The following is a 25,217-nucleotide window of genomic DNA, read 5'->3' as shown; positions in this document are numbered from 1 at the left end:
TGAGACTTCTTTTAGCAGGTTCTCAGTTTTTTTGTGAGTCCTGAAAGCTTACACACTGCATTTATTTTTATTCGCCAACCTACACAGGTACAACAGACCACTTCATAAATGTTTCTAAAAGTTTTTTTTTTTTTTTTTTCTTGCTACGCCACATCCTGTAGATTCATACTGTACTACGATATTTAAGAGCGTTATTCGGAGTGTAGGTGCAATATCCTTCCTTTGGCTCTAAAAATGATCCGGCAACTTGGATAATAACTGAGATGGCGCAAAGTTTAAAGTTGGCGGTGGATCGGAAGTCAACCTCCGAATTTTCAGCCTTTGTGCGTTTGAGCTACAAAGTGGGAGAGAACCCTGGCCACCTCCATGTTTGTTAGCGTCATCTAGCCAGCTAACTGATCAGTGGTGTATATTTACCTCCTCAAAACAGCGAACTGTATAGTCGGTGTTCATGCTGTGAGCAGCCATGTTGATTTGACGTCACTTGCCGAGTTTCCGAGTAGGAATTCCGTTTATCTTTGGTTTTTTTCCTAGTCGGAGTTACAAGTTTTAGTCTTGGAGCTATGAGTGAGCGATTTATATTTAAGCAATATCACATGAGCAAGAGTGCGGTTATGCAGAATTCAGCATCGCTAATCACAGCCGTGCCGATATTCAGTATATGTGTGATGTTGCTTTCATAAAAGATTTCCTATAAACACGAAATTGCTATTGACCAAGTGACATTTCGGACAGAATACAGACAAACATTGTGTTGGTTTTTTCTCCGCTAGCGGAAATAGATCTCAAAGAAGCTACGCTCAGTTTATAGCCCGTCGGCTAGCTGGCTAGCTAGCTCAGGTTGATTTGTCCATTCCCGTTTAAAGGTGCTTCGGGTCAAATTGGCCTTTCTTCTTCCCTTTCATCTTCATCTGACAAAGCTTTCATATTTTAAGTCAAAAGTTATATTCCTTAAAATGATCATTTGACACGTCCACCGCTGACGTCGCTAACTCTACTGTAGTAACTTTTTCGAACTACGAAATGAAAAACACAAGTGACGTATCATATCCCAGTGCAGTTATTTCTAAATATAAGCACTCTGGGAACGCCGCGCGACCAATCAAATTAGTGGACCGGAACTTACGGTTGTATAAGTAAGGAATAAATCGCGACGGAGCATGCTGTTACAGGAAAGTAATCAGCAAGCGAAGGGGTGACGTGATACCATGCCAAAGTTGATTATTCTACCGTTTTTTTTTTTTGTATTCATTAATAAACTACGTTGTAATTTTTATCCATTTATAGTTATGTTTAATATTGCGGAAGGTCCATATATCAAGTTAGTTTCTTCACTTAACATAACAATGTATGAGCTCTTTTATCAAAGACCAAAGTAAAAAAAAAAATAATAATAAATAATATATAAAAAATATAAAATAGAAAGAAAATCTGCAAATTGAGTTAAGCTCTACTTTTATTTGATATGGAATAAAAAAAGATTGAACATAAAAAGGCGGACATTTTACAATCAAATTGTACAATTTTAAGTATCAAGTAAATGTTAAGTAAGTAATACTAAATATTGTTAAATATGAAGACTTTCAATCAAAGATAACACTACCTGTGATCTCAGAAAGTTATATTGTGACATAATATATAAGAGAATGGATGTATTATATCATCATATTGCTCAGTCCTATCGACCTGTTTGTAGTGAAGCGATGATGTGACAGGAAGGGACGATTTCATCGCGCGCACACTCTTGCCGAGAGCGATTTCAGCTTACTGAGGTGCTCTTTGCAAGCTTTACCTTTCAGTCTTGCTTAAGTAGAGTGTCACGCGGTCATTTTTATTGCTCGGAGCATACGTCAGCATTTAATGGATTACTGGAAACAGGAAAATGCTTCGTATAGTAGGTGAGAGGAGTTATAGAGGAGCATATTAGGGTTAGCGGTTACTGATTACACACCGGCCCTTTAAGATGATGTCAGCAGTGTTTGTGAAACGGGATAAGCAAGGGCTTGATGTCAGCAGGTTTCAGGGTGGTGGTGGTTTTTTTTTTCTTTTCTTTTTTCTTTCCCGTAGGTGGTACTTTTGACTTTCCTCTGCTTGAAAACGTGCGTTTCTTTTTGACTTTCACTTCAAATCGTCCCAACTTTCTCCTCAACTGAATTGGCCATGTCGGTGTGGTAGCTGGATCTGATTTGCAGGTACATTTGACCATCTCTTGAGGTGCCATATCAGTGCTATGCATTGTTCATGCACAACTATTTTGCCGCAAATACCAGAGTAGGTATATATGCCACATCATTTAAAACTTACACACAGGCTGTTTATTTTATTATTATTATTCATTTTCACACTTTCTTAATGGATTGTCATTACAATGTTGTTGTTGTTAGAAATTGCTAGAACATGTGCAAGCAGCAAGGACATTAGTTTGTATAAGACATGTCAAAACCTCCTGGCTTCATCACATCGAGTGGGTGAAGTGAGGAGGGATGTTTACAGCTCGTACTTCTCTTTATACCACAGCACTGTTGAATTCTCAGGTCTGATTTGTTGGATCACAGGCTCCTGTAATGCAAATCACACCTTTTTTGTAATAACGCACTCGTTCCAACACGGTCTCGTTTCTATAGTAACGGCTCGTTCACAGGAAAGCAGCATAGTAATCTAAACTTGGTCTAAATTAACGTCATCGAAATTCAGCTCCATCATGATCTGACTGAGCAAAATGTATAATGATACAATGATTTGGGGGAAGTTTGTTGTTTAACATTTCTGGAAGGAGTCTCCTGTGTTGACGTCTTCAGGACAGAGGAGTTTATGGGTGTCTCGGTAACCTTGGGAACCAACTTGACTCATGGACGTTGCATAAGGTTAAACGTAACTATAATTGGATTTATAAAAAAAAAAAAAAAAAAAAAAGTATGCCGTCATTGTTTTAATAAATGTAAAAAAAATAATTGTTGAGAAGTTGCTGTGGTACAAAAAGGAATAAAACTGTAATGAGTGGTAACTTTCGAGGTGATAACACCAACGGTGATTCATTTCCTTTAAGAGCATATTCCTTACATGCGTTTCCCTACTTGAAGCAGGTTTTCATGTAAGCGCGAATGTCTTCCAGTCTCTCTCCTTGGCATTTTTTTTTTTTTTGGGATCAAACTTGCTTGTTTGTAACGCCACCATCACATTAGACACACATGAGATGAGTCGTTGAGTCGTGGGGGGGGGTTTGTGCCAGCTTTTCCGTCCACCAACAGTGGAGCTAGCAAAAATCCACACCCACTTTCCAGTCTTGGAGCTGGAAAAACATGCTCTAGAGAAGTGGGTGTTCCAGCCTCTCCATGATTGTTTGTATTTGACACACACACTCGGAGCGTTCGTCACCAACTAACAATGGCTCATGCGGGCAGGTGTGGTTTTAAAGGTCCTGTGTCTTATTTCAGAATCTTTTTTTTTGTATTCACAAGCGTCACAGAAACATCCATCCAGAGCCAGTCTACAATAACAATACAATAAAATATATACACACACGTGTGTGTGTGTGTGTGTGTGTGTGTGTGTGTGTGTGTGTATATACATACATACATACATACATACATACATACATACACACGTGTGTGTATATATTTTATTGTATTGTAATGGTAGACTGGCTCTCCAGCTCACAGCCCAGTTTGATTGAGCGGGTGTTAATATTCATAAAGCATAACTCAAGTGTGCACTCCTATTCATTAGCCTGCTAATAGCCTTCTGAGCAAACGGAGAAGTATTTTGCACATCAATACAAGCGGATTTCTCCTTTGAAACGAGTCTTTTGGAACCTGTTTCTGACCAGAACGGGAAACTGCTGATTCGTTATTTTACGGTCACGGAAATGAGCGCGGAATCGGTCACGTGCAGTTCGTCCTGAAAGAAATGAAGGAGTTTGGAGAGCAGCAGAAGTGAGAATGGACTTTGTCTAGAGGTTATGGAGAATTTTTTATTTATTTAATTTTTTTGCATTTAAGCGAAGAAAATGAAGCAAGGTATTTTCCAATTTGCAGCAGGAATGGAACCTTTCTCCAGGCTTATTTCACTCGTCATGTTGAGTTAGTGTTGGAGATGGAAATTACGTCTCTTTTCGCCGAGTTTTATCATCAATAAGAGTCAAACCTTTCGGCTCCCGAATGAACCGTTTCCCATAACGTCTTCGGAAGGAAAGTTCAGTCTGCCCTCTTCTGAATACGTGAACTCCTTGACAGCCTATGACTGAGAGACTGAGTACTCCATCTCTCCCGCACAGAGAGCATGGCCAATTTTGCGCTCTACACTCCCAAGCACATGACTGTAGCATCACTGGGATTGAAACGCGTGATCTCCCAGCGACAGGAAATGATGCGATATTTTAACCTGTAAAAATATGCAGACAGATCCTCCTCGTCACAGTCCCTCACGCACACAGCTAAGAGTCGAACACACCTCTCAGAATGTAGGCTACACAAGAGCTTCGATGTTGGAGCATTTTGATTCAAATAGATTACAAGACTGACCGCATCGTCTACGTCTACGACAGAAGAAAATGGCTCGTACGTGCAAGCCAGCTCTCGATATTAACTAGCATATTAAATATTGTGAAAATGGTGCAAGTGTTAGTTTCCTTCGTTTGTATCATCAAAATTAAGACACACACTGTACTGTAATAAAGGGGAGGAGCGCGAGCAGGGTCGATGGGGAAAGGGGAGGAGCGCGAGCAGGGTCGATGGGGAAAGGGGAGGAGCGCGAGCAGGGTCGATGAGGAAAGGGGAGGAGCGCGAGCAGGGTCCATGGGGGAAGGGGAGGAGCGCGAGCAGGGTCCATGGGGGAAGGGGAGGAGCGCGAGCAGGGTCGATGGGGGAAGGGGAGGAGCGCGAGCAGGGTCGATGGGGGAAGGGGAGGAGCGCGAGCAGGGTCGATGGGGGAAGGGGAGGAGCGCGAGCAGGGTCGATGGGGGAAGGGGAGGAGCGCGAGCAGGGTCGATGGGGGAAGGGGAGGAGCGCGAGCAGGGTCGATGGGGGAAGGGGAGGAGCGCGAGCAGGGTCGATGGGGGAAGGGGAGGAGCGCGAGCAGGGTCGATGGGGGAAGGGGAGGAGCGCGAGCAGGGTCGATGGGGGAAGGGGAGGAGCGCGAGCAGGGTCGATGGGGGAAGGGGAGGAGCGCGAGCAGGGTCGATGGGGGAAGGGGAGGAGCGCGAGCAGGGTCCATGGGGAAAGGGGAGGAGCGCGAGCAGGGTCCATGGGGAAAGGGGAGGAGCGCGAGCAGGGTCCATGGGGAAAGGGGAGGAGCGCGAGCAGGGTCCATGGGGAAAGGGGAGGAGCGCGAGCAGGGTCCATGGGGAAAGGGGAGGAGCGCGAGCTCCCTTGCTGGACAAAACAATTCCCACCTCTCCACAATAACATTGTGAAATGAATGAAATAAAACGGACAACAAAACTTTTTTGGTAGTAGAACACTATACACAAATAAAATAAAATTAGAACCATATATAAACCATTTATAACCTATATAAAATTATAGGCAGGCTAGGCAACAAATAACAAACTCTTATGGAAAAAGCCCTGAGTGTCTACTTTCAAATGAGCCATTAACCACTACTATGGAGTGTGACATCACAAATAATTTCAATGCTGGACATGCGCACCCCCAAAACAGGCTTCCTTTGGCCTCTGGTAAGAAGGAATTAAATGCTCCCGAGTGGCAAAGCAAAACTCCCTCTCCACTGTCAGTCGCAATGAACAGTCGTGGAGTCCGAGTATGCGGAAGAAGGCAGATAGCACTTTCCTCTGGGTGTGTTGCAGCATGAGCAGCAGATCGAAATGATGCAGCTGCCTGACTTCGCATGTCTCGAGGGAAACGAGTGTTAGCCGGCAGCCTCCCTGGTCAGTAGTTGTTGTATGATAGAGGGAAAAACATGCTAGGTGGACTGGCTACTATAAATTGTCCCTCTGTGTGGACTATATATGTTCACGGTGCCATGTCATGAATTATAATCCCATCCAGGCTGTATTCCCATCTCACTCCCAGTGTTCCCGGGATACACTCTGGATCCACAGCGACACTGATCAGGATAAACATTAATCAATTAATAAATGTTCATTTTTAACAATTCAGCTGTAGTGAAGGAGCCTTCTGTGGTTTGGCGCACGCATACACACACACACACGCACGCACGCACGCACGCACACACACTGTTCTGCATGCTGATTCCAGCCAGGGACCAATCACAGTGAGAGATTCAAATGAAGCTCTCGAGTGACCTAGATAAAGAGATTTTGAACAGATTTTGAACAGAGTGTAAAAATAGAGTGAGCGTGTGCAGATTGAACTTTTTCTCCTATTTCATCTTTCTGGGATTTCTTATCATCTTTAAAAAAAAAGAAAAAAAAAAAAAAGTGTATATATAATATATATTTATGTGAATTGATTTGTGTACAAAAACAAAAAAGACAAAACGCGAGTTCATTAAAAGTCATTTTCGATTTTAAAACTTTATCCCCCCACCTTACTGATTAAATACAAAGGCACATCTGGATCATTTATGGTGTCTTTTAATATTTTGAATTTATTTATCTTTATCTACTCTTCTTTAGATTTGTGTTGGTGAGCGTAAAGAAAGTTCACTGATTGGAATAATTAACCCTGTCTTTTCTCTCTACCAGGCGACGTGATCGTAGACATCAACGGCACGTGCGTGCTAGGTAAAACCCACGCAGATGTGGTGCAGATGTTCCAGTCGGTGTCCGTGAACCAGTACGTGGACATGGTGTTGTGCCGAGGCTACCCCCTTCCCGAGGACGCCGGCGACGAGGCCGCAGGAGAAGCCGCAGCCGTGCCACCGGCTGACCGGCAGGCGCTTGTACCCGACGGGCGACAGGAGGACGCCCCCGAGCTCACGCTGCTGCAGCCGGAGCTGGTGAGCGTGACTCTGGCGAAAGGGCCGAGCGGATTCGGGTTCGCCATCGCCGACTGCCCGCTGGGCCAAAAGGTGAAGATGATCCTGGACGCTCAGTGGTGCCGCGGCCTGCTCAAAGGCGACGTGATTAAAGAGATCAACCGGAAGAACGTGCAAACGCTCAGCCACACGCAAGTGGTGGACATCCTGAAAGAGCTGCCCCTCGGCTCCGAGGTCAACGTGCTCGTGCTCAGAGGAGGTAAGAGCTGGGAACGTGTCTTCTCGACACGTGTCTTAAGGCACAGCACGTGTTACCATTCTAAAAATGAACAGCAATAGGTGCTCTAATTTTCTACACCACAGCGCTGTTGAATTCGCAAAGCAGATCGGCAGAATGGGTCGGTTTAATTTTCTGTAACAGCAGCACTGATGCACTCGGTCTAATGCGTTATTGTTTCTATAGTAACAGCTCATTCACAGACACTTGTATAATCTAAGACTAATAATAAACAGATAGAAGTGATAACAGGAATGTTTCGTGGATGTTCCACGTCATTAAATGTAACTATAAATGGTTAAAAAGTACACCATAATTGAAAAGATGTAATCATAGGTAATGTCCTGTAGCATATGTTAGTACTTCTGTAGTAAATAATACACATCAGGACACTTGGAGTGATGACCGTAACGCCGCGTCATGCTCAGCCTGTCCTTTCCTAGACCAACACAAGCCCAAGGGTTTTATTCCTCACATGACATCAATAAGGGGTTACCATCCACATGTTTTTTTTTTTTTAATGCAAAAATGCGGTGCATTTGGAACCCTAAATTAAAAACTCCAGAAATTCATACTACCCAAAACATTCATCGCACTCAACCGAGGAAGAGAATCTGGCGTATGAAGAAAGGGCCCACGCGAAACAAATTTATGAACGATGATGATGGTGTTCTGGTCTCTCCATGTGTTCGGCTGATGCGTTTTTGATTACATAATGCTGTAACGCTGTCTACAGAGCGTTCACACAAACCGCTCGCGCTTCAGCGTTTGCAAAACGTTTCGTGAGAACTTGATAGACCGTTAAGTAGATAGCGAAAGAAAATGATATGTTTGTGCCTGAGCAAGAAAAAGTGCTGATTGCAACACACAGAGAGGTGAGAAGTAACACGGGTGGTGGGAGGGACAGATGTGTAGTGTGTGTGTGTGTGTGAGAGAGAGAGAGACAAAGACGGAGGAATGTGCAAGCATTAAGCGAGAAGAACAGCGCGTTCCTGTTAGAGATCTGGGGTACAAACTTTGCTCTGTAGCATCATTTTATTGCCTGTAGGAGCAGAACTGCAGCACTCCAGACCCACTTCACAGCCGGTTACCAGGGCAATAGCGTCATTATTTTAATGACAATAATAATCGCGACATGGATGATAAACACTCCAAGTTGCGTGTAGTCCATCCTTGTCCTTAATTATGCTCAAAATAGGCGCAGCAGGTTTAATGGCCAGTCTTAGAGGAGCACTTTGTAATTTTTATAGCTCACCACTCCGTGTGAGGTGAATTATAATCGTGATGAAAACGTCGACGAGGCTCCCACGTCCACCCGGTCGACCCCACCTGCTCGGTGTGTGCCTTGTGATTTGACTGGATTGCATCCATTTTCTCCCAGTACTGTGAATAACAGCTGTTCCTAAAGGTGCCTTAAAGATTGTGTGAATATAATCGGTCTATGTCAGGGGCAACCAGCTACGTAAAATTCCTTGCTTGGAGAGATCTGGATGAGGAACGAACGTGACCGAATGATGGAAACAGTTGCCTTTTAAAGCGTAACCGTTAGCGATTAGTTTATAGTTTATGGCAGGGGTGTTTTTAAAGACGAAGATTTTAATCTGATCCACCAAATGTATTTAGAATTTTTTTTTTTTTTGAAAAATCAAACGATTTTAATTAAAGAGTTTAAAAAAAAAAAAAAAAAAAAAGGAACAATCTAAAGCTAGTCTTTTGCTCCACTGGGGGTCGGGTGGGGGCAACATGCCCTAATGATTTAGCAACCAAAAATAGTCTCGGAATTTATAACATTGATTATCTTGGTACATTGGCAGCTGTCAAGGGGAGGGAGATATCAGGCAGCAAGTAAACAGTCAGTTCTCGAAGTTGATGTGTTGGAAGCAGGAAAAATGGGCAAGTGTTAAAGGATCTGAGCGCCTTTGACCAGGGACAAATGGTGATGGCTAGACGACTGGGTCAGAGCGTCGCCAAAACAGCAGGTCTTGTCGGATGTTCCCAATATGTATTGGTTAGAACCTACCAAAAGTGACCCAAGGAAGAAATTGTATTTATTTAAATTAAATTAAATTAAAAAGTAACCTTTGCAAGTCTGTGTAAACTCTGTAGCAGTGGATCTGCTACAGAAACTGTGATGGTTCATGTTTAAAAAAAAAAAAAAAATACTAGAGCCAGTTTCCTTCATAAATGTATTGGTTCTGCTGCATGCTGGTTTTTTTTTTTTTTTTTTTTTTTTTTTTTTTTTTTTTTTTTTTTTTACTGCAATAGATTATTTATTTTTACTGCTAAGATACAAAACACCAGTTTACACATCTCAGAAAACAGGTTTTCTGTTGCAAGACTCGGCTCTTCACTGAAGTGCTCTTCAATCTTGGAGAAAAGATCACCGGGGAGCGGAGTAGCGGCCGAGTTTGCGCTCTGGGTTTCCTATACTTTTTACAACAAGACGCATGTGGAGAAACGGTGTTTCAGTCGAACGATCCTCTGTAACGTCGGTCTTTCTATATCGCGCACTATAAGACACTCTTCACGTTTGAACCGGTAGATGTTCAAGAAGATCCTAATAGAACTAATCCTGACAAAGAAACCCCGTAGAAAAACCTTGGGCAGAAACAACTGCGTAAAATAAACGTGACGCCATTCCACTGAAACATTTGGAGAAAAGACTTTTCTTCGAGCAAAGAAACAATTCTCACCAGATCCTCTTTTTATAATAGTAGTTTCGCTCAGAAGGATACGTGGCATATTATTTAAGTAAATGTGGGATATTTAAAGAAATAAATCGCAGTTTATCAGAACTTGCTTGTTGCCATTGACCAAATATGAGGTTGCCAACTTTTAACATAAGAGACGTATGGTTTATATAAACTAAAGCAATAGCAAATACAATTAAGCTTAATTAATCAGAGCCCTTTTTTTTTTTATGAAAATTTGCCAGGAAGGGGCGAAAAAGATATTTTAACACATTAAAAATGCACTCGTCGACTCACTGATTGAGTATTTTCCATTTTCGTGCCTGAAAACAATTAGACTGATTAGTGCTTAACAAAGAAGACTTTCTCAATATGTCTAAATATTGTAAGCATAATTGTAACGTATCTGTGTAAGTAATAAAACACTACAGAGTGCGATGTTTTAGGGAAATGATCAATGACGGGGTGGTGTGATGCGGTTGAAGTCGTTTTTTCTGATCAATTCACATTGATAAAAGTACATTTAATGTTATGGAGCATTCACGAAACAAGTCAGATCCTGTTATCACTTGAGTTATATCAGTTATATCAGTCGTTCCCACACCAGCCTCTGTTTGTTTTTTGTCCACACCCCCCACCCCCCCCGCTCTTGAAGTTAACATCATTAATAAAAAAAAAAAAAAAAATGAAACGCGTCATGCTCCCAAAACCGCAAAGTGTGAACTCTTCTTTAAAATGCGACACTGGAGACTCCTTCCATAAATGTTAATGAAACTAATACTAATAGTTTTACATAAAACTAATCAACACCACCTGAGCACTCGGAATCGAGAACTCGGCAGCACTGCGGTATAATTATTATATAAATTACCTTTCATTAGTACAACCCCGATTCCAAACAAGTTGGGACGCTGTGTAAAATAAAAAGTAAATAAATGTCAATAAAAACAGAACGCAGGGATTTTGCAAATCTCGTAAACCCGTACGTTATTCACAATAGAAGATAGAAAACATATCAAATGTTTAAACTGAGGAAATGTAGCATTTTAAGAAGAAGAAAAAAAGAAAAAAAAAGGTCATTTTGAATTTGATGGCCGCAACACGTCTCAAAAAAGTTGGGACGGGGGCAACAAAAGGCAGGAAAAGTAAGTGTTACTAAAAAGAAACCACCAGAGGAACATTTTGCAACTAATTAGGTTCATTGGCAACAGGTCAGTAACATGATTGGAGATGTATACACACTCATATTTTTTTTATTTATTATTTTTTTAAATTGAGCATTATGGAAGTAAACACATTCCCCTGGCCAACAGGACTCCCTCAGATAAGTGAATCAAAACTGTTACTGTTCTAATGTATTGCAGCGTTATCTTCAACTGGCTGACGTTCTGCTAGTAACCAGACATGAGTTCTTGCATTTGAGCTGGAGAATGAATATTTACGTGCGCGTGGTTAATTGTTAAAGCATTTGGCTGGACCGGGCAAGTCACCTGACTCTCGACTGACCCCAGCGTTTACATATTCAATTATTCAACCACAAAATGTGTCTGGCTGCTTGTGTAACCTGATCTTCTGTTTTGCTCACACCTCAGTCGAGTTCAGTAGCGTATGGAGATCATTCCTCCTTCAGTATCATGCAGGTTGCACACTCAGTGTGGGGTATACTGCCACCTAGTGGTTTGTCAGCTTGTTGTACCTAAAGACACCGAATAGATTCTGAAGGGTTCGGAATGTATTCAGACCTCTTAATGTTTTTGCACGTTTTTAAAAATAGTTGTTATAGATTTAATTAGCGATCGATTCAATTGACTTTATTGGCCATTAATCTGGTACACACAGGAATCTATAATGACAAAGCAAAAGCTTTTTTATTTATTTATTTTTTAGTATTTTTAAATTTATAATAAAAATTCAAAACTAAAATCTCTCATTTACATAAATATCGAGAGTGCCTTGCCTAAGGCACTCTAAATTGAGCTCAGGTGCATCTTGTTTGTGTTGATTATCTGGATGTTTCTAGAACTTGACTGGAGTCCAAATGTGGCTAATTGAGTTGATTGGACATGATTTAGAAAGGCACACACGTGTGTATGAGGTCCCACAATTCACAGTGCACGTCAGACCACAATCCAAGCCGTGAGCAAAGGATGTAAAACCATTTCCCGTGCCCCATGAGCACAGTGGGCACCATCATTGTGAAATGGAGGAAATTTGAAACCACCAGGAGTCTTGCTGGAACTGACCGTCCAGGCAAACCCAGTAACTGGTCTACAAGGACCTTGGTCAGGGAGGTGACCCAGAACCCAATGACCACTCTGACAGATCTTCAGAACACCTCAGTAGAGATAGGAGAACCTGTCGGAAGGACAGGAGTACTATCTCAGAAATACTCCATCAGACAGGCTTTTATGGTCGCATGGCTAGGCACTTAGAGGAGCATGAAGGAAAAGACAAAAATGAAACTCAGCTGGCTAATACCATCCCTACGCTGAAGCATGATGGGGGCAGAATCGAGCTATGAGGGTGCTTAACAGAATTAAGGGTGGGATAAATGCAGCCAAATAAGAGAGGTTCTTGTAAAACACCTGCTTTTTAGTGCACTTGACCTCAAGTGTGCAAAAAACAAAGGGGTGTGAATACTTCTGAAACCCACTGTAAATATAAATGAATTATAACTGTAATTGTGCAGCATAACACGCTTCTTGTGCATGTCTGGAATCCTGTTCGACCTCTCGTTATTAGTGTCAGTACTTTTAAGTGTACTCGGCGTATGAAATAAATGCTCTTTTGTGCCCTAATTCCCAAGCTTTTAATCATTGCCCCAAGTCTTCTGTTCCTTCTTCTCCCCTCCTGACTTGTTCTGTTCCTCCTTTCTCGTTTTCTTCCTCTCACTCAATCTCTCCTCCCACAGGTCAGACGTCTCCTGTGAAGTCTCTGAAGCCTGTAAGTTCATCTAACCACTTTTAATCACAGAATTGTTGGGAATGAACACACACACGCTTCAGGGTTCGGAGTTTAATGATATCAGGCTGCGCTCTTAATGATGACGCGTGCGCCGAATAATGAATCGGCGGTGCTGTAGCTGGGCCGAGGCTCAACATAGCGCTGCATAATTTACTATCTCCTAACTCCCAAGGCTTTACTCATGGAACGTTATTGATGCAGGTTTGAGTCTAGCTAGTGCTGGAGTGTGGTTAAAATTTCCGAATCGATGGCACAAGCGTTGATCACATTTCTAAAGCAGCTGTGTGTACATTCTTGATAATATTACTGTGCAATAAGCCTCTGTGTTGAATAAATTAATAGTGAGGCCTTTCTGAGATGCTGGAGGTTATAGGAGTTGTTTGTGTGTTAGAGTGCCACCGCGGTGCCGATGCCAGCGACCCAGAAACACGAAGCAAACACCAGCACGGACAGTCCGAGTCCTGTCGAGCCGCTCCCCCAGATGCTTCCCCAGACTCTTCCTCAAGCTCATCCCCAGTCGCTCTCCCAGATGCATCCCCAGACTCTCCCCCAAGCTCCTCCCCAGTCGCTCCCCCAAGCTCCTCCCCAGTCGCTGCCCTTCCCTTCCACCATGGTACGCTCCAGCTCGCCCAAACCGGACCCATCCGAACTCTACCTCAAATCTAAAGCCATCCTTGACAGCAAGCGTGAGTAACATTTGCCTATACCACACCCACGCACACCAGTCACATAACTGAGCCAGTGAATAGTATAGTATAGTATAACTGTTATATTAGAATAGTAGGACACAGTGTAGTATCGCATTTAAAAATGTGATCTAGTAGTTCATTCTTTCATGCATATAGTATAGTGTAACGATGGTTAAAGTACTTAAGTTTGATATGGTACTGTTTATAACTTCCACCCACTTCCAAAGGAATTCGGACTTTTCTAACGAATTTGGAGCCGAGTTGGAGCTGTTTCCCAAAATACACACTTAATCAGTAACGGCTGTAGACTTGCACATTTCTGGACTTCTCCATTCAGCCAATCATGCAGCACCGGCGCAGTGCATTAAATCACGCAGGTACAGTTCAAGAGCTGCAGTTAATGCTCACATTAAACCTCAGATCGGGTGAAAAATTGCGATCCGAGTGATTTGGATATGGTTGTCGTGTGCCGAACAGGCTGATTACGAGTATTTCAGAAAGTGCTGCTCTCCTGGGATTTTTCCGCGGAGTTTACACAGAATAGTGCCAAAACCAAAAAAAACATTTAGAGGGCAGAAACGCCTTGTTGAACAGATAAATCAGTAGTGAATGGCACCTGATACGTCAAACCTTGAGGTGGATGGGCCACAGCAGGCTCACCGAAGCTGGCTATTTGAAGAGTGGAAAAAGACCAGGGTGTTTTTGCAGATTTCAGGTGTCCTGCATGATGATGTGCTTTGCACTGCTGCCACGTAATTGGCTGCATGAATGTACAGGTTGCACAGAGTTAACAGTGAGTGTGAGGTCATGATGATGTAGTTCTTTGGGATGGTCTCGTAGTTAGTTGGTATGGTATGGTAGCAGCTGGTGTAGTAGTACAGTAGTTTCTGGTGTGGGATTGCCGTTAATGATGCTATAATAGAGTAATGATGATGTGTTTAGTTGGCAAGGTATAGTAGCAGCTGGTATAGTATTATAGTAGTATCTGCTCGGCATTGCAGTTAATTAAGGTATAATGTAGTATAAAAGATAGTAATGACGTAGTTAGTTGTCATGATATAGTAACAGCTGGGGTGGTATAGTGTAGTAGTATCTGGTATGGAATAGTAGTTAACGATGGTATGGTATGGTCAGTGATGTGATAATGTAGATACTGATTGTATAGCGTACTAGTTGTAGATGGTATGATATAGTGACTCTTGACCCCTTAACACTGTCCACTCGTACCTGCAGCTGCCAACACCAAGGAACTGGACGTGTTTATTAAAAGGAACCAGGAGTCTGGCTTTGGCTTCAGAGTGCTGGGCGGGGAAGGAACAGATCATCCTGTGAGTTTCTTAACACGCAAATTTTCTTTTCTTTTTTTTTTTTTTTTTAGAAATTTTTATAGTAAATATTAATATATGTAGAAACTAGGCAAAATTGAACGTTCTACACATTAGAACTGTGTGCACAGTCGTTAAATATTTACAACCAATTATTGTTCATAAGTAAATAGTTCAATCTCTCTCTCTGTAGGTGTACATCGGTGCTATCGTTCCACTGGGTGCAGCAGAGAAGGATGGGCGTCTGCGGGCAGGTGACGAGCTCATGTGTATCGACGGCGTTCCTGTAAAAGGAAAATCCCACAAGCAGGTCCTGGAGCTGATGACCAACGCCGCACGCAACGGCCAGGTCATGCTCACTGTGCGCAGGAAGCTCATCTACACAGGTGTGTGTTCAGTATACACCTGTTTATTTACATACCCGTTGTATATTGATGTAATACCGACCGGTACCAAGAAAACTAGCACTGCGTTGCTTTCAATAGACTCCCAATCTGTTAAGACGGTCGCGACACTGTTTATAAGAAAACGGATCCGGAACGCCGAATGCGCCTGAAAGAACGCCTTGTGGTGGGACTCATGAACGAGGCTCGGATCAGACTTTTAAAGGATCTAAAAGCTGTCCACGTCTACTTGTAATAATGAAGCAACTTCTGCGTGAACTAACACACACTAAATACATTTCCACATATGTTTTGCTAGGTTTGTCCTAAAATTCTGCACATTTTTTTCCTAAATCCCTTCCTTTTATTCCCCCCTTATGAATGTAATTCCTTACATACTTGCTCATTTCTTTCATTTCTCATTTCTTCCTTTTATTCCTTCCTTCTTTCTTTGCTTGATACGTCCTGCTGTTCCATGTTGCAGTAGCAGATTTTACCAAACAGGAAAAGAATTAAAGGAAATCCCTGGAAACAAAAGTAAAGTAAAATAAAATATATGCATTACAAGTGTTTTTGTAAAAAAAAAAAAAAAAAAAAAAATTTATTTTATAAAAGTGTTATTAAAATACACAAATTTATAATAATTGTTATAGAAAATAATAATAGGGTGTCAATAGTATATGTGTGTATAGTACTCACAAATCCAGTCAGCAGGAATGACTTCCTGTACAGCTCCATGTTGAACATATGGAGCGACTCAGCTCTTGCACGCCCTCTTGTAAACAAGTTAATGAGTAATAATGGGTTTGGCACGATGCACTGCAAACTGATGGTGTATGTGGTGTTCTTCCTTCCTGATGCAGAAGGAAGAGAGGATGATGGTGGACAGTGCCAGGCAACTCCCCCTCAGCTTAACGGTTCTCCCAGACCTCCTCATGCAGACGCTCCTGCTCAGTCCCAGCCGGAGCCGTACGAAGTCACGCTGCAGCGCAAAGACAACGAGGGCTTCGGCTTCGTTATCCTCACCTCGAAGAACAGACCACCACCAGGAGGTGAGAGGCACACCAAAACTTTCAGGATGTCTTGTTTTACTGTCGGTCATATATACAGGGTATCTGCAGGTATCAGCACTTCATATTTAATGCTTTTTAATACCGTATTCAAGACATTTCCAAAAACATCTTAAGACCTGCACGTCACGTCAATCATGCTACACGATACATCAGCTATAACGGATTGTGTTCGTGCATATGCATCCATTTCTCGGGTCAAGTCAGCTATAGCAGGGTAAACTTCTATAGATGTATACAGGAGACCAGAGCTAATATCATTTTTGCATTAGCATTTACTCCAACAGTGAAAGAACTATTAAAAGTAACAGTCCGTATGTGGTGTGTTCACCAGCTGCTTTAAACACTACAGAGCATCTCATCGTCATGGACTGCACCAGATTGGTCAGTTCTTGCTGTGAGATGTTACTCCACTCTTCCGACAAGGCGTTTGCAAGTTCTCGATCACGTCTGGAGGACACACACGCTCGCATGTAATTTTCCACTGCGAGGACGATCAGCTGTCCTTCCTGTCTCCCTGTAGCACTGTCTTATGTGTCTTACGTTACAGACATTGCAGTTTATTGCTCTGGACACATCTGCAGTCCTCATGCCTCCCTGTAGCAGGACTAAGGCATGTTCACGCAGGAGAGCAGGAACCCTAGACATCTTTCTTCTGGTGTTTTTCAGAGTCAGTAGAAAGGTCTCTTTAGTGTCCTAAGTTACTGTAACTGTGACCTTAATCACCAAGCGCCTGTAAACCGTTCGTGTGTTAATGATTATGGTTCATTGAACAAGCATGAACAACATTGTTTAAACCCTTTCCCATAAAGATCTGTAAAGCTCATTTGGATTTTACAAAATTATCTTTAAAATACAGTCTCCTGAAAAAAGGGGCGTTTCTTTTTTTGCCGAGTTTATATCTGCTAATAACAAAAACCATGAAACAGTTAAATGGACGTTTAATGTCGGTTCCTCTCTACACACTGCATATAACTGTAGATATCAATGATGCTAATGTAATATTACACTGGAATTACGAATGAACGTCAAACTCAACAGTGAAAGATAGCTTAATGAAGAGAGCGGGGATGACTACTGACTCATTCCGAGTGAATGATAACACGGTGTGAGTAGTAGTAGCGGGAGGGAAGACACATGAATGCTCGCTGTTTGTCATAGGGAGTTACTTAGATATGTGCTTGACATTGTAGAGATTCAAACCAATGCTACATTGTGGTGTGTGAAGCAGAATTCATTCGTAGTCTTCTCCGTGTTTAGTAATTCCTCATAAGATCGGACGGATCATCAAGGGCAGCCCCACAGAACGCTCCGGAAAGCTTAAAGTGGGTGACCGCATCTCAGCCGTAAACGGACAGTGCATCGTGGAGCTCTCGCACAACGACATAGTTCAGCTGATTAAGCAGGCCGGCAACACCGTCACCCTCACCGTGCTTCCTGAAGAAGGTGAGGAATTCTGGGAATTTCCGTTGTCGCTATGGTGCTGCCTGGGGTGTATTGGTATTTCTGGGGGTTTATTTCTGCATTGCGCAGCCTGCTGTGAGTGTCATGCCATCGACGATCCTGTTTGTTTTTCAGAGCACAGCGGCCCTCCGTCAGCCACCAGTTCAGCCAAGCAAAGCCCAGTGGTTCAGCACAAAGCCATGGGACAGCAGCCTGCCAGTCGTGATGACGGGTACAAGACCAATACACACTGCTCACACACAAATGCACACTCCTGTCTGACAGCATGGAACAATTGTCCCGACTAATGCATTTTTAGTGCCACATTTTTAGCATATATTCACCATCTCGTCACAGTAGACTCCAAAAGGCCTCATTTTCAGGGGCTTTTGCTCCACTCATGGCCATACACATGCATGTTAAGCTCACTGCTCTGAGAGAAAGAGATACAGATGGCATAAATATACATGGGGACAACAGGACTCCGGTGTGCCTTGACCCAAGCTAAGCCACACCCATGCTCACTATTGATGCTCTGCAGCAATAACGTATTCATATTCAAAAGCGATATTCAAATCTTTCTACTTATATCCACCTAATGTAACACATTTCTTAAACCTTTTGGCTAAATGTACCTTGTATACTCTATGTAGTGAGCATATATAGGGAATAAGAAACAGTTTTGATAGTGTAAAGGAGGTAGGGTTTTGCAGGTTTTTTATGGGGGGGGGGGGATACTCTACTAGGATCATCTGAGAAATGCAATCTAGCTAAATATAAGTAACAAAGAAAGACTGCTGTGGGTAGATAAATATTATTATATTGTCTGCTTTTTTTCTTAAGAAATAACACATTTTTTACTTACTCATTTTACAAACACACTGTAAATACCTAAATCTATGTTGCCATAAAGTCGAGTAATACAAAATGGGATCAAATGTTACATTTGAAACATTACACTGCTTTTATGGTGAGACAGCCTGTGTGCTAATGTGCAAATGTTAATCTACACCTTACTTTTAATGAGAGTTAATGCTCCCTTTGTGTGTATGTATGTGTGTGTAATATATATATATATATATATATATATATATATATATATATATATATATATATATATATATAAGAGTTGGGATGCTGTGTAAAATGTGAATTAAAACAGAATGCAATGATTTGCACATCTCATAAACCATAGAACATATACTCTTTATATATAATCATGTTACTGACCTGTTGCCTATGAACCTAATTAGTTGCAAAATGTTCCTCCAGCTGTTTCTTTTTAGTAACACTTACCTTTCCAGCCTTTTGTTGCCCCGTCCCAACTTTTTTGAGATGTGTTGTGGCCATCAAATTAAAAATTACTTTTTTTTTTTTTCTTAAAATGGTACATTTCCATGTCCTTTTGTGAATAACATGGGTTTATGAGATTGTGTGTGTGTGTGTATGTATATATATATACATATACATACACATACTGATGTTATATTCTCAGAGCTGCTGAATTTTAGACTGGTGGTTTCTTTAACTTTTCTTAGTAACGGCCCCGACACGGAGGAGAGAGAAGACGGTGTGGCCTGGGGTAATTACAAATCCCTCCCCAAGAATGAGACTGGCACCATGATCACCTCAGGCCCCAAGCAGGTAAAACACACCTGGATACAGATTCATTCTGTTACCACTGGATGACTTAAAAGACCTCTACATAATAGGCTGAAAATTCAGGTCAGCATTGAGTAAATTAGCTACATCTACTGAACAATTTTCAGTTGATTTTTCAACCACTGCATGGAAATTTGGTAGTAATAGTAATAAGTAAAATAAAATAAAATAAAAAAAAAGGCACCTGAACAGCTCAAAAAATCTCTTCACCACAGAGCAGAATTTAGCTTCAAACACAGATGTAAGATCAGTTTTATAGAGAGTGAAGAATTTGAGCTCATTGGGCATCATGGTGGAACATGGGGACGGTATCATTTGCGTTGTCTGTGCATATGTGGCAGGGCTGTTTCATGGTGGAGCTGGAGAGAGGGCCACGTGGCTTTGGCTTTAGTTTACGTGGAGGGAAGGAGTACAATATGGGCCTGTTCATCCTGAGACTGGCCGAGGACGGCCCAGCGCTGAAGGACGGCAGAATACATGTGAGTTAACCACCGTTGTGACTGCACGACCCTATAACCATGTACACGAAATCTCAGCATCTTGAATCAAGCAGGATGGTCATGTTCATTTGTACTGGCGCGCTGGATATTACGGAGAGGACTAATGGTGTGTTTGTGCTGACAGGTGGGAGACCAGATAGTAGAGATCAATGGCGAGCCAACCCAAGGCATCACACACACACGGGCTATCGAGCTCATCCAAGCAGGAGGCACGAAGGTGTTGCTGCTGCTGCGGCCGGGCCAAGGCCTGATTCCTGACCACAGTAAGTTACCATTAATCTACAAGTACTGCTAGTTAAAAGAGGCTCAGAATCAATTAGAGTCCTCAAATAATTTGTCACGCAAGAGGACTGTAGCTCCTTGTGAAATTGATTCATTTCAGACGCACACTGATTTTTCCCTCTAGAGTGCATTGTGCTTTTGTTTGTGTAGAAACCGTAGCGTTGCTTCAATTTTCATGCATTTGTCTTTCTCAATCTGTCATTTTCTGACTTCCTGTCTCTGTCTCACTCTTGCCTCTGGTCTCTGCTTCTCTGTCTCTGTCTTCTCTTTAGGTCTGAACTCTTCTTCCACCCTGTGCTTCTACATGAAACCAGAGCATCACTAAAGACTCTACTTTTCTTGTCCTTATTAGTCTCGGTAATCCTTGGCGCTCCTCTTCTAATCCTCGTTTCAGAACTTTTATTCTTTCTCATTACTCATAATCAGATATCGCCCTTTCACCTTTCAGCGTTAAAGGCCATATATATGTATATGTATTCCAAGTGATGTTTTCACACTTCAGCGACAGCATGTTCTTCCCGTGCTTCGGGGGTTTCCTCCAGGTACTCCGGTTTCCTCCCCCAGTCCAAAGACATGTGGGGGCTGACTGGCATTACCAAATTGTCCATAGTGTGTGAATGGGCGTGTGATTGTGTGTGATTGTGCCCTGCGATGAATTGGCACCCCATCCAGGGTGTCCCTGGCTCCCTGTGACCCTGTGTAGGATACGTGGCACAGAAAATGGATGGATGGATGGAATTTACGACTCTAAGTACGCTAATTGAGTTGTCATCATCAGTTTCCTCAAAACATAAAGACATGAAACAAAAAAAGGACGTAATTTTGTTTGTGATCAACGTATTCCCATCATGATTTGATCTATTCTCTTCTTCGTGTTTCCTTGTTTTGGCGTGAAGGAGGCAGGACAAACCGCTCCACTTTTTGATTTATTCGCTTAACGGTTACGGCTCTGGGTTACTGCTCAGGAGGTCAGCGGTCCAAACCCAAGTGCTGCCACTGTTGGGCTCTTGAGCAAGGCTCTTATCTCTATCATGGCTGTCCCTGCACTCTGACCCCAGCTTCCTAACAAGTTTTTGTTTACAGTAACTGGTTATCTGAGGCAATAATAGCAACATGAGGTGTGTTATAGGAAACGGTTCATCAATTTGGCGCGTAGCAACACAAACAGGAACACGCGTCCGGGAAGTGCCCCAGACAAAGCAGATGAATACATTCATATGATTCAAGTGTGCAAAGGCTGAAGAAGATGCATTTTAATTAATTAGATTTGTTTTAATAAATTGTTGATATAAACACTGGTTGACTGCCTGAGGTGTCTATAAATCACCATCCAAGTGCTTACAAAGGGTCAAACCTGGGGAAAAAAAAGGTTAATTCCCCCTTTAAGTCATTTTTATCTTTCGTTTAGACCGAATGCTGTCGCCTCTCAGAAATGAAAGCCTCTTTTTGGGTTTCATTTCCTGGTGCATTTTGACATGTTTGCCCCCTTTAGCTCCAGTTGCATTCTTATCATCCTGAAGGAAAATGAAACCTTCAGTGTTGTTTTAAGACCGTCTTTCATCATCCAGATAAAAATCTGTTACTCGAGGCTAGAAGTCACAGAGACTGAAGACTGTTTGGTGAATTGGTGAAGTTTAAAGGAAAACTTCAACCCGAAGCAGATTAAATATGTTTATTCATAAATATTTATGTCCGACATGTCAGTGAAAAGTAATTTAAACGGGGGGGGGGGATCAACTTTTTATAAAATAAAACTTGGACACCATTGAAGATTAATATGCAAGTTGTTCAGGGTGGAATTTTCCTTTACTAGTCTAAGCAGTGTAGCTTCATAATTAAATTGGGGGAAAGTTTCTAGATAAACTATATGGCCGAACCTGTTCCAGCAGGACAATGCCCCTGTACACAAAGCGAGCTCCATGAAGACATGGTTTGTCAAGGTTGTTGTGGAGGAACTCGAGTGTCCTGCACAAAGCCATGACCTCAACCCCACTAAACACATTTGGGATGCATTGGAAACCGACATCAGTGCTTGACCTCCCTCACTAATGAACAAATCCCCACAGCCATGCTCTAAAATTTAGTGGAAATCCTTCACAGAATAGTGGAGGTTATTGTAACAGCAAAGGGGGGGGGGGGGGGCGGAATAAATCTGGAATGGGATGTTCAAAAAGCACATATAGGTGTGATGGTCAGGTGCACACATACTTTTGGCTATATCGTGTGTCTAGACAGTTTGTGACGTACAAAATTAATACATAACTCATTGTTTGGTTTTCTTTCTGAATGTTTTTAGAGACCTGTTTTAACTATAAAACTCCACATTCGTTTCAGATGTTATGGAGATGGTGACAACTCCACCTGCAAACTATCCAAAGTACCCTGTACCTGATGATCCATCAGTGATAACATCTTTGCCCTCTGCTTCTCTCCTGCCCTCTGAGGGCACGTCAGCCCCTTCTCCCTCCCGCGGTCTCAATCATCAACCCAGAGAACCCAGGACAAGCAATTCCAGCGTGTCTTTCCGCGACAACACTCCTAGCCCCCAGAAATTGGACACTTCACGCGCAGAGGGGAAAGAGCGTTCACATAGCCCGAGGAAAAGGGAAAAGAACCCTTCTATTTCTGTGAAAAACAAAAATGTCGATGCCAGCACTCAGAGTCTGGATGTATACGTGGACAGGAAAGCCCAGGGGCAAAAGGACAGAGGTGGACGCTCAGCAAGCCCTAGAAAGAGTTCCAGAAAGGAACAAGAGACTGGCACCAGACAGCCATTGAAGGGACATGAGGAACCACAGAGGTATTTTGATGGGCATTTTAATTATGGATCTGGAGGGAACCTATACCGGGAGGAAGACATCGACGTCCAACAGGACAAGGAGACAGGAGAGACGAGGCCCGAGATCACGAGATCAGATAACGAACGGCGTCACAGGGAGAAGGGGGTTGAGAGAGAAGCAGTACCTCAGAGGTCCAGATCCCAGATCCTCAATGACAGGGCCATGCCAGAGGATCAGCCTACAACCCTGAACCGTAGAGCCCATCGAGAACCCAAAGAGAGCAGGCACAGAGGGGGAACAGGCGAGGAGAGCAAAAGGGATACGAGGGGATCTAGCAGTGTCCCACCAGAGACTTCCTGGAATGAGAACCCCTGCAACAAGAAGGCTCCCATCACCCCTGGTCCATGGAAGGTCCCCAGCTCTGCTAAGATGCAGTCTCAGGTGGAGGGGCTTTGATGTTTGGTGGAGTTCATCAGAAATGCCAGGACACTCACTGATGGTTACTCTGAATCACTGTGTAATTGATGCATATTTTTTACGCGACTTGTACAGCATACTGTATCTTCACGGACTCTGAGACGATGCATTCATGTTCATGGTATTCCGTGTTTTCAGTATCCATGTCCTCCTGTCTGGGTTGGTGTGTTTGTTCCACCAACAGTGACACCGGTCAGGCTTGTATTGTGCCAATCAGAGACTCCTGCTGGAAAGACTTGACACGACTCCTGTGAGGCGCGACCGTCGAATGCTCTGTTTTCCGGAATTGTGAAGGAGTATTTTTATTTCTTTTGTGTTGGTTTTTATTTCAGATTCAATGTGTATAGTCTTGTACCTTGTTTGAAATGCAGTGTGTCCTTAATGCATCTGTGAAGTTTGTTTCGTCATCGCATGTATAATTCAACCAAACAATGCTAATCATGTAAAACCATGAATGAAAGCCAGCGTTGGCTTTGATTCATTGTTGGCTGCGTTAGTGTTGCCTGATTGCGCTTTAAGTCAGTATGTGTGATCCGAGTGCACATATATTATTTAAGCGTAACATTACAGTTATCAGCTTTGCAGTGTATTTTAGATCATTTAAAAAAAGAAAAAAAAGAAAAGAAAACATGGTTCCTCCTTTAACTGACCAGAAACTTGTGCTTAAGTATATTGTTTACTACATGTGAGCTTATGAAGAACACTATGTAATTTATTGAAATGGAAAAGAAATTGCAAATATCATAATATTTCTGTAATCATGTCTAAATATTGTGCTCCAGATCCTAAAGAGCTTGATTCATCCTTCCCTGCTTTAGGGTTGCTGACTCAGTACACTACATGCTTTAGGGTATGTATTGTTCACATGGCTGTAGCTTTTACAATTATGCATTGCGTATCATATAGCAAGGTGTGTACACTGGGGTTAAAACTAAATAAATGAACTTAATACTTGGTCATATCATTAAGATTAAATGAAGGTAAAATGGGGATGTCTGAGGTAAAGCGGGGTAAATCATATTTTTTCATACAGTCCAACATATATTTTGTCTTATTTCTTTATATCTTTAAAAAAAAAAAAAAAAAAAAAAAAAAAAAAAAAAAAAAAAAAAAAAAAATATATATGGATAAATTTTTTGGTTACCAGATATTATTATTGGAGGTAAATGTAAAGTAAAATGAGAATAATTTCTCTCTAAATAAGGTCTATGCTTGTCTGAAAGCCAAAATTTATATATATATATATATATATATATATATATATATATATATATATATATATATATATATATATATATATATATATATATATATAAAAAGGGTTATTACTTTAATTGCATGTAGCTCATCAAATGTAGCGGATTTGGCTGTGCATCGACGTGGGTTTTGCATTATTATGGTTTGGAATTTATATTTTCCATAAAAATGAACAACTCCTAAAACGTTTCTGTTATTATATCATTGTAGTTCTTGTTGTTGTTGTTGTTATTATAAGTGTACACAGATTTGAGAAGAGTGGCAGCTTTGATACTTGCACATTTGATTTCAATTCCTGGTTCCATCCAATAGTTCCACCATATAGAAAGACCATTTTAGTTCTGTTGATTAACAGATTTTGATCATTTCGCAATACAAATTTATGTAATGCCATTGCATGGTATTTAAGAACTGACATCTGCTTAGTCCTGATTAAAAATGTGAAGTCTTTATGGACCGTTGGAATGGTTTTACTGAAAATTAATCTGGGTTTGTTGTTCGATTCCTGTGGTCCATTTCTT

The 25,217-nt window shown here is 41.9% G+C and overlaps 1 protein-coding gene across 1 annotated transcript in view; it reads left to right on the top strand.

Annotated features, from left to right (window-relative positions):
- The window catches only part of magi3a (membrane associated guanylate kinase, WW and PDZ domain containing 3a), a 161,084-nt gene extending 136,446 nt beyond the window's left edge, over positions 1–24,638 (top strand). The window contains exons 10-21 of the mRNA XM_017487129.3: positions 6,665–7,156; positions 12,776–12,807; positions 13,220–13,514; positions 14,751–14,845; positions 15,036–15,228; positions 16,089–16,277; positions 17,556–17,741; positions 17,874–17,970; positions 19,277–19,382; positions 19,742–19,879; positions 20,025–20,163; positions 22,517–24,638. Of these exons, the coding sequence (XP_017342618.1) occupies positions 6,665–7,156; positions 12,776–12,807; positions 13,220–13,514; positions 14,751–14,845; positions 15,036–15,228; positions 16,089–16,277; positions 17,556–17,741; positions 17,874–17,970; positions 19,277–19,382; positions 19,742–19,879; positions 20,025–20,163; positions 22,517–23,418 (2,864 nt within the window). The 3' untranslated portion in view covers positions 23,419–24,638. The remainder of the gene's footprint in view (positions 1–6,664; positions 7,157–12,775; positions 12,808–13,219; positions 13,515–14,750; positions 14,846–15,035; positions 15,229–16,088; positions 16,278–17,555; positions 17,742–17,873; positions 17,971–19,276; positions 19,383–19,741; positions 19,880–20,024; positions 20,164–22,516) is intronic.
- The last annotated feature ends 579 nt before the right edge of the window (positions 24,639–25,217 follow it).

Source organism: Ictalurus punctatus, chromosome 15 (genome assembly GCF_001660625.3).
Source record: "Ictalurus punctatus breed USDA103 chromosome 15, Coco_2.0, whole genome shotgun sequence".
NCBI lineage: Eukaryota > Metazoa > Chordata > Actinopteri > Siluriformes > Ictaluridae > Ictalurus > Ictalurus punctatus.
Note: the sequence above shows the minus strand (reverse complement) of the source record. Positions and strands in the feature narration are given on the sequence as shown.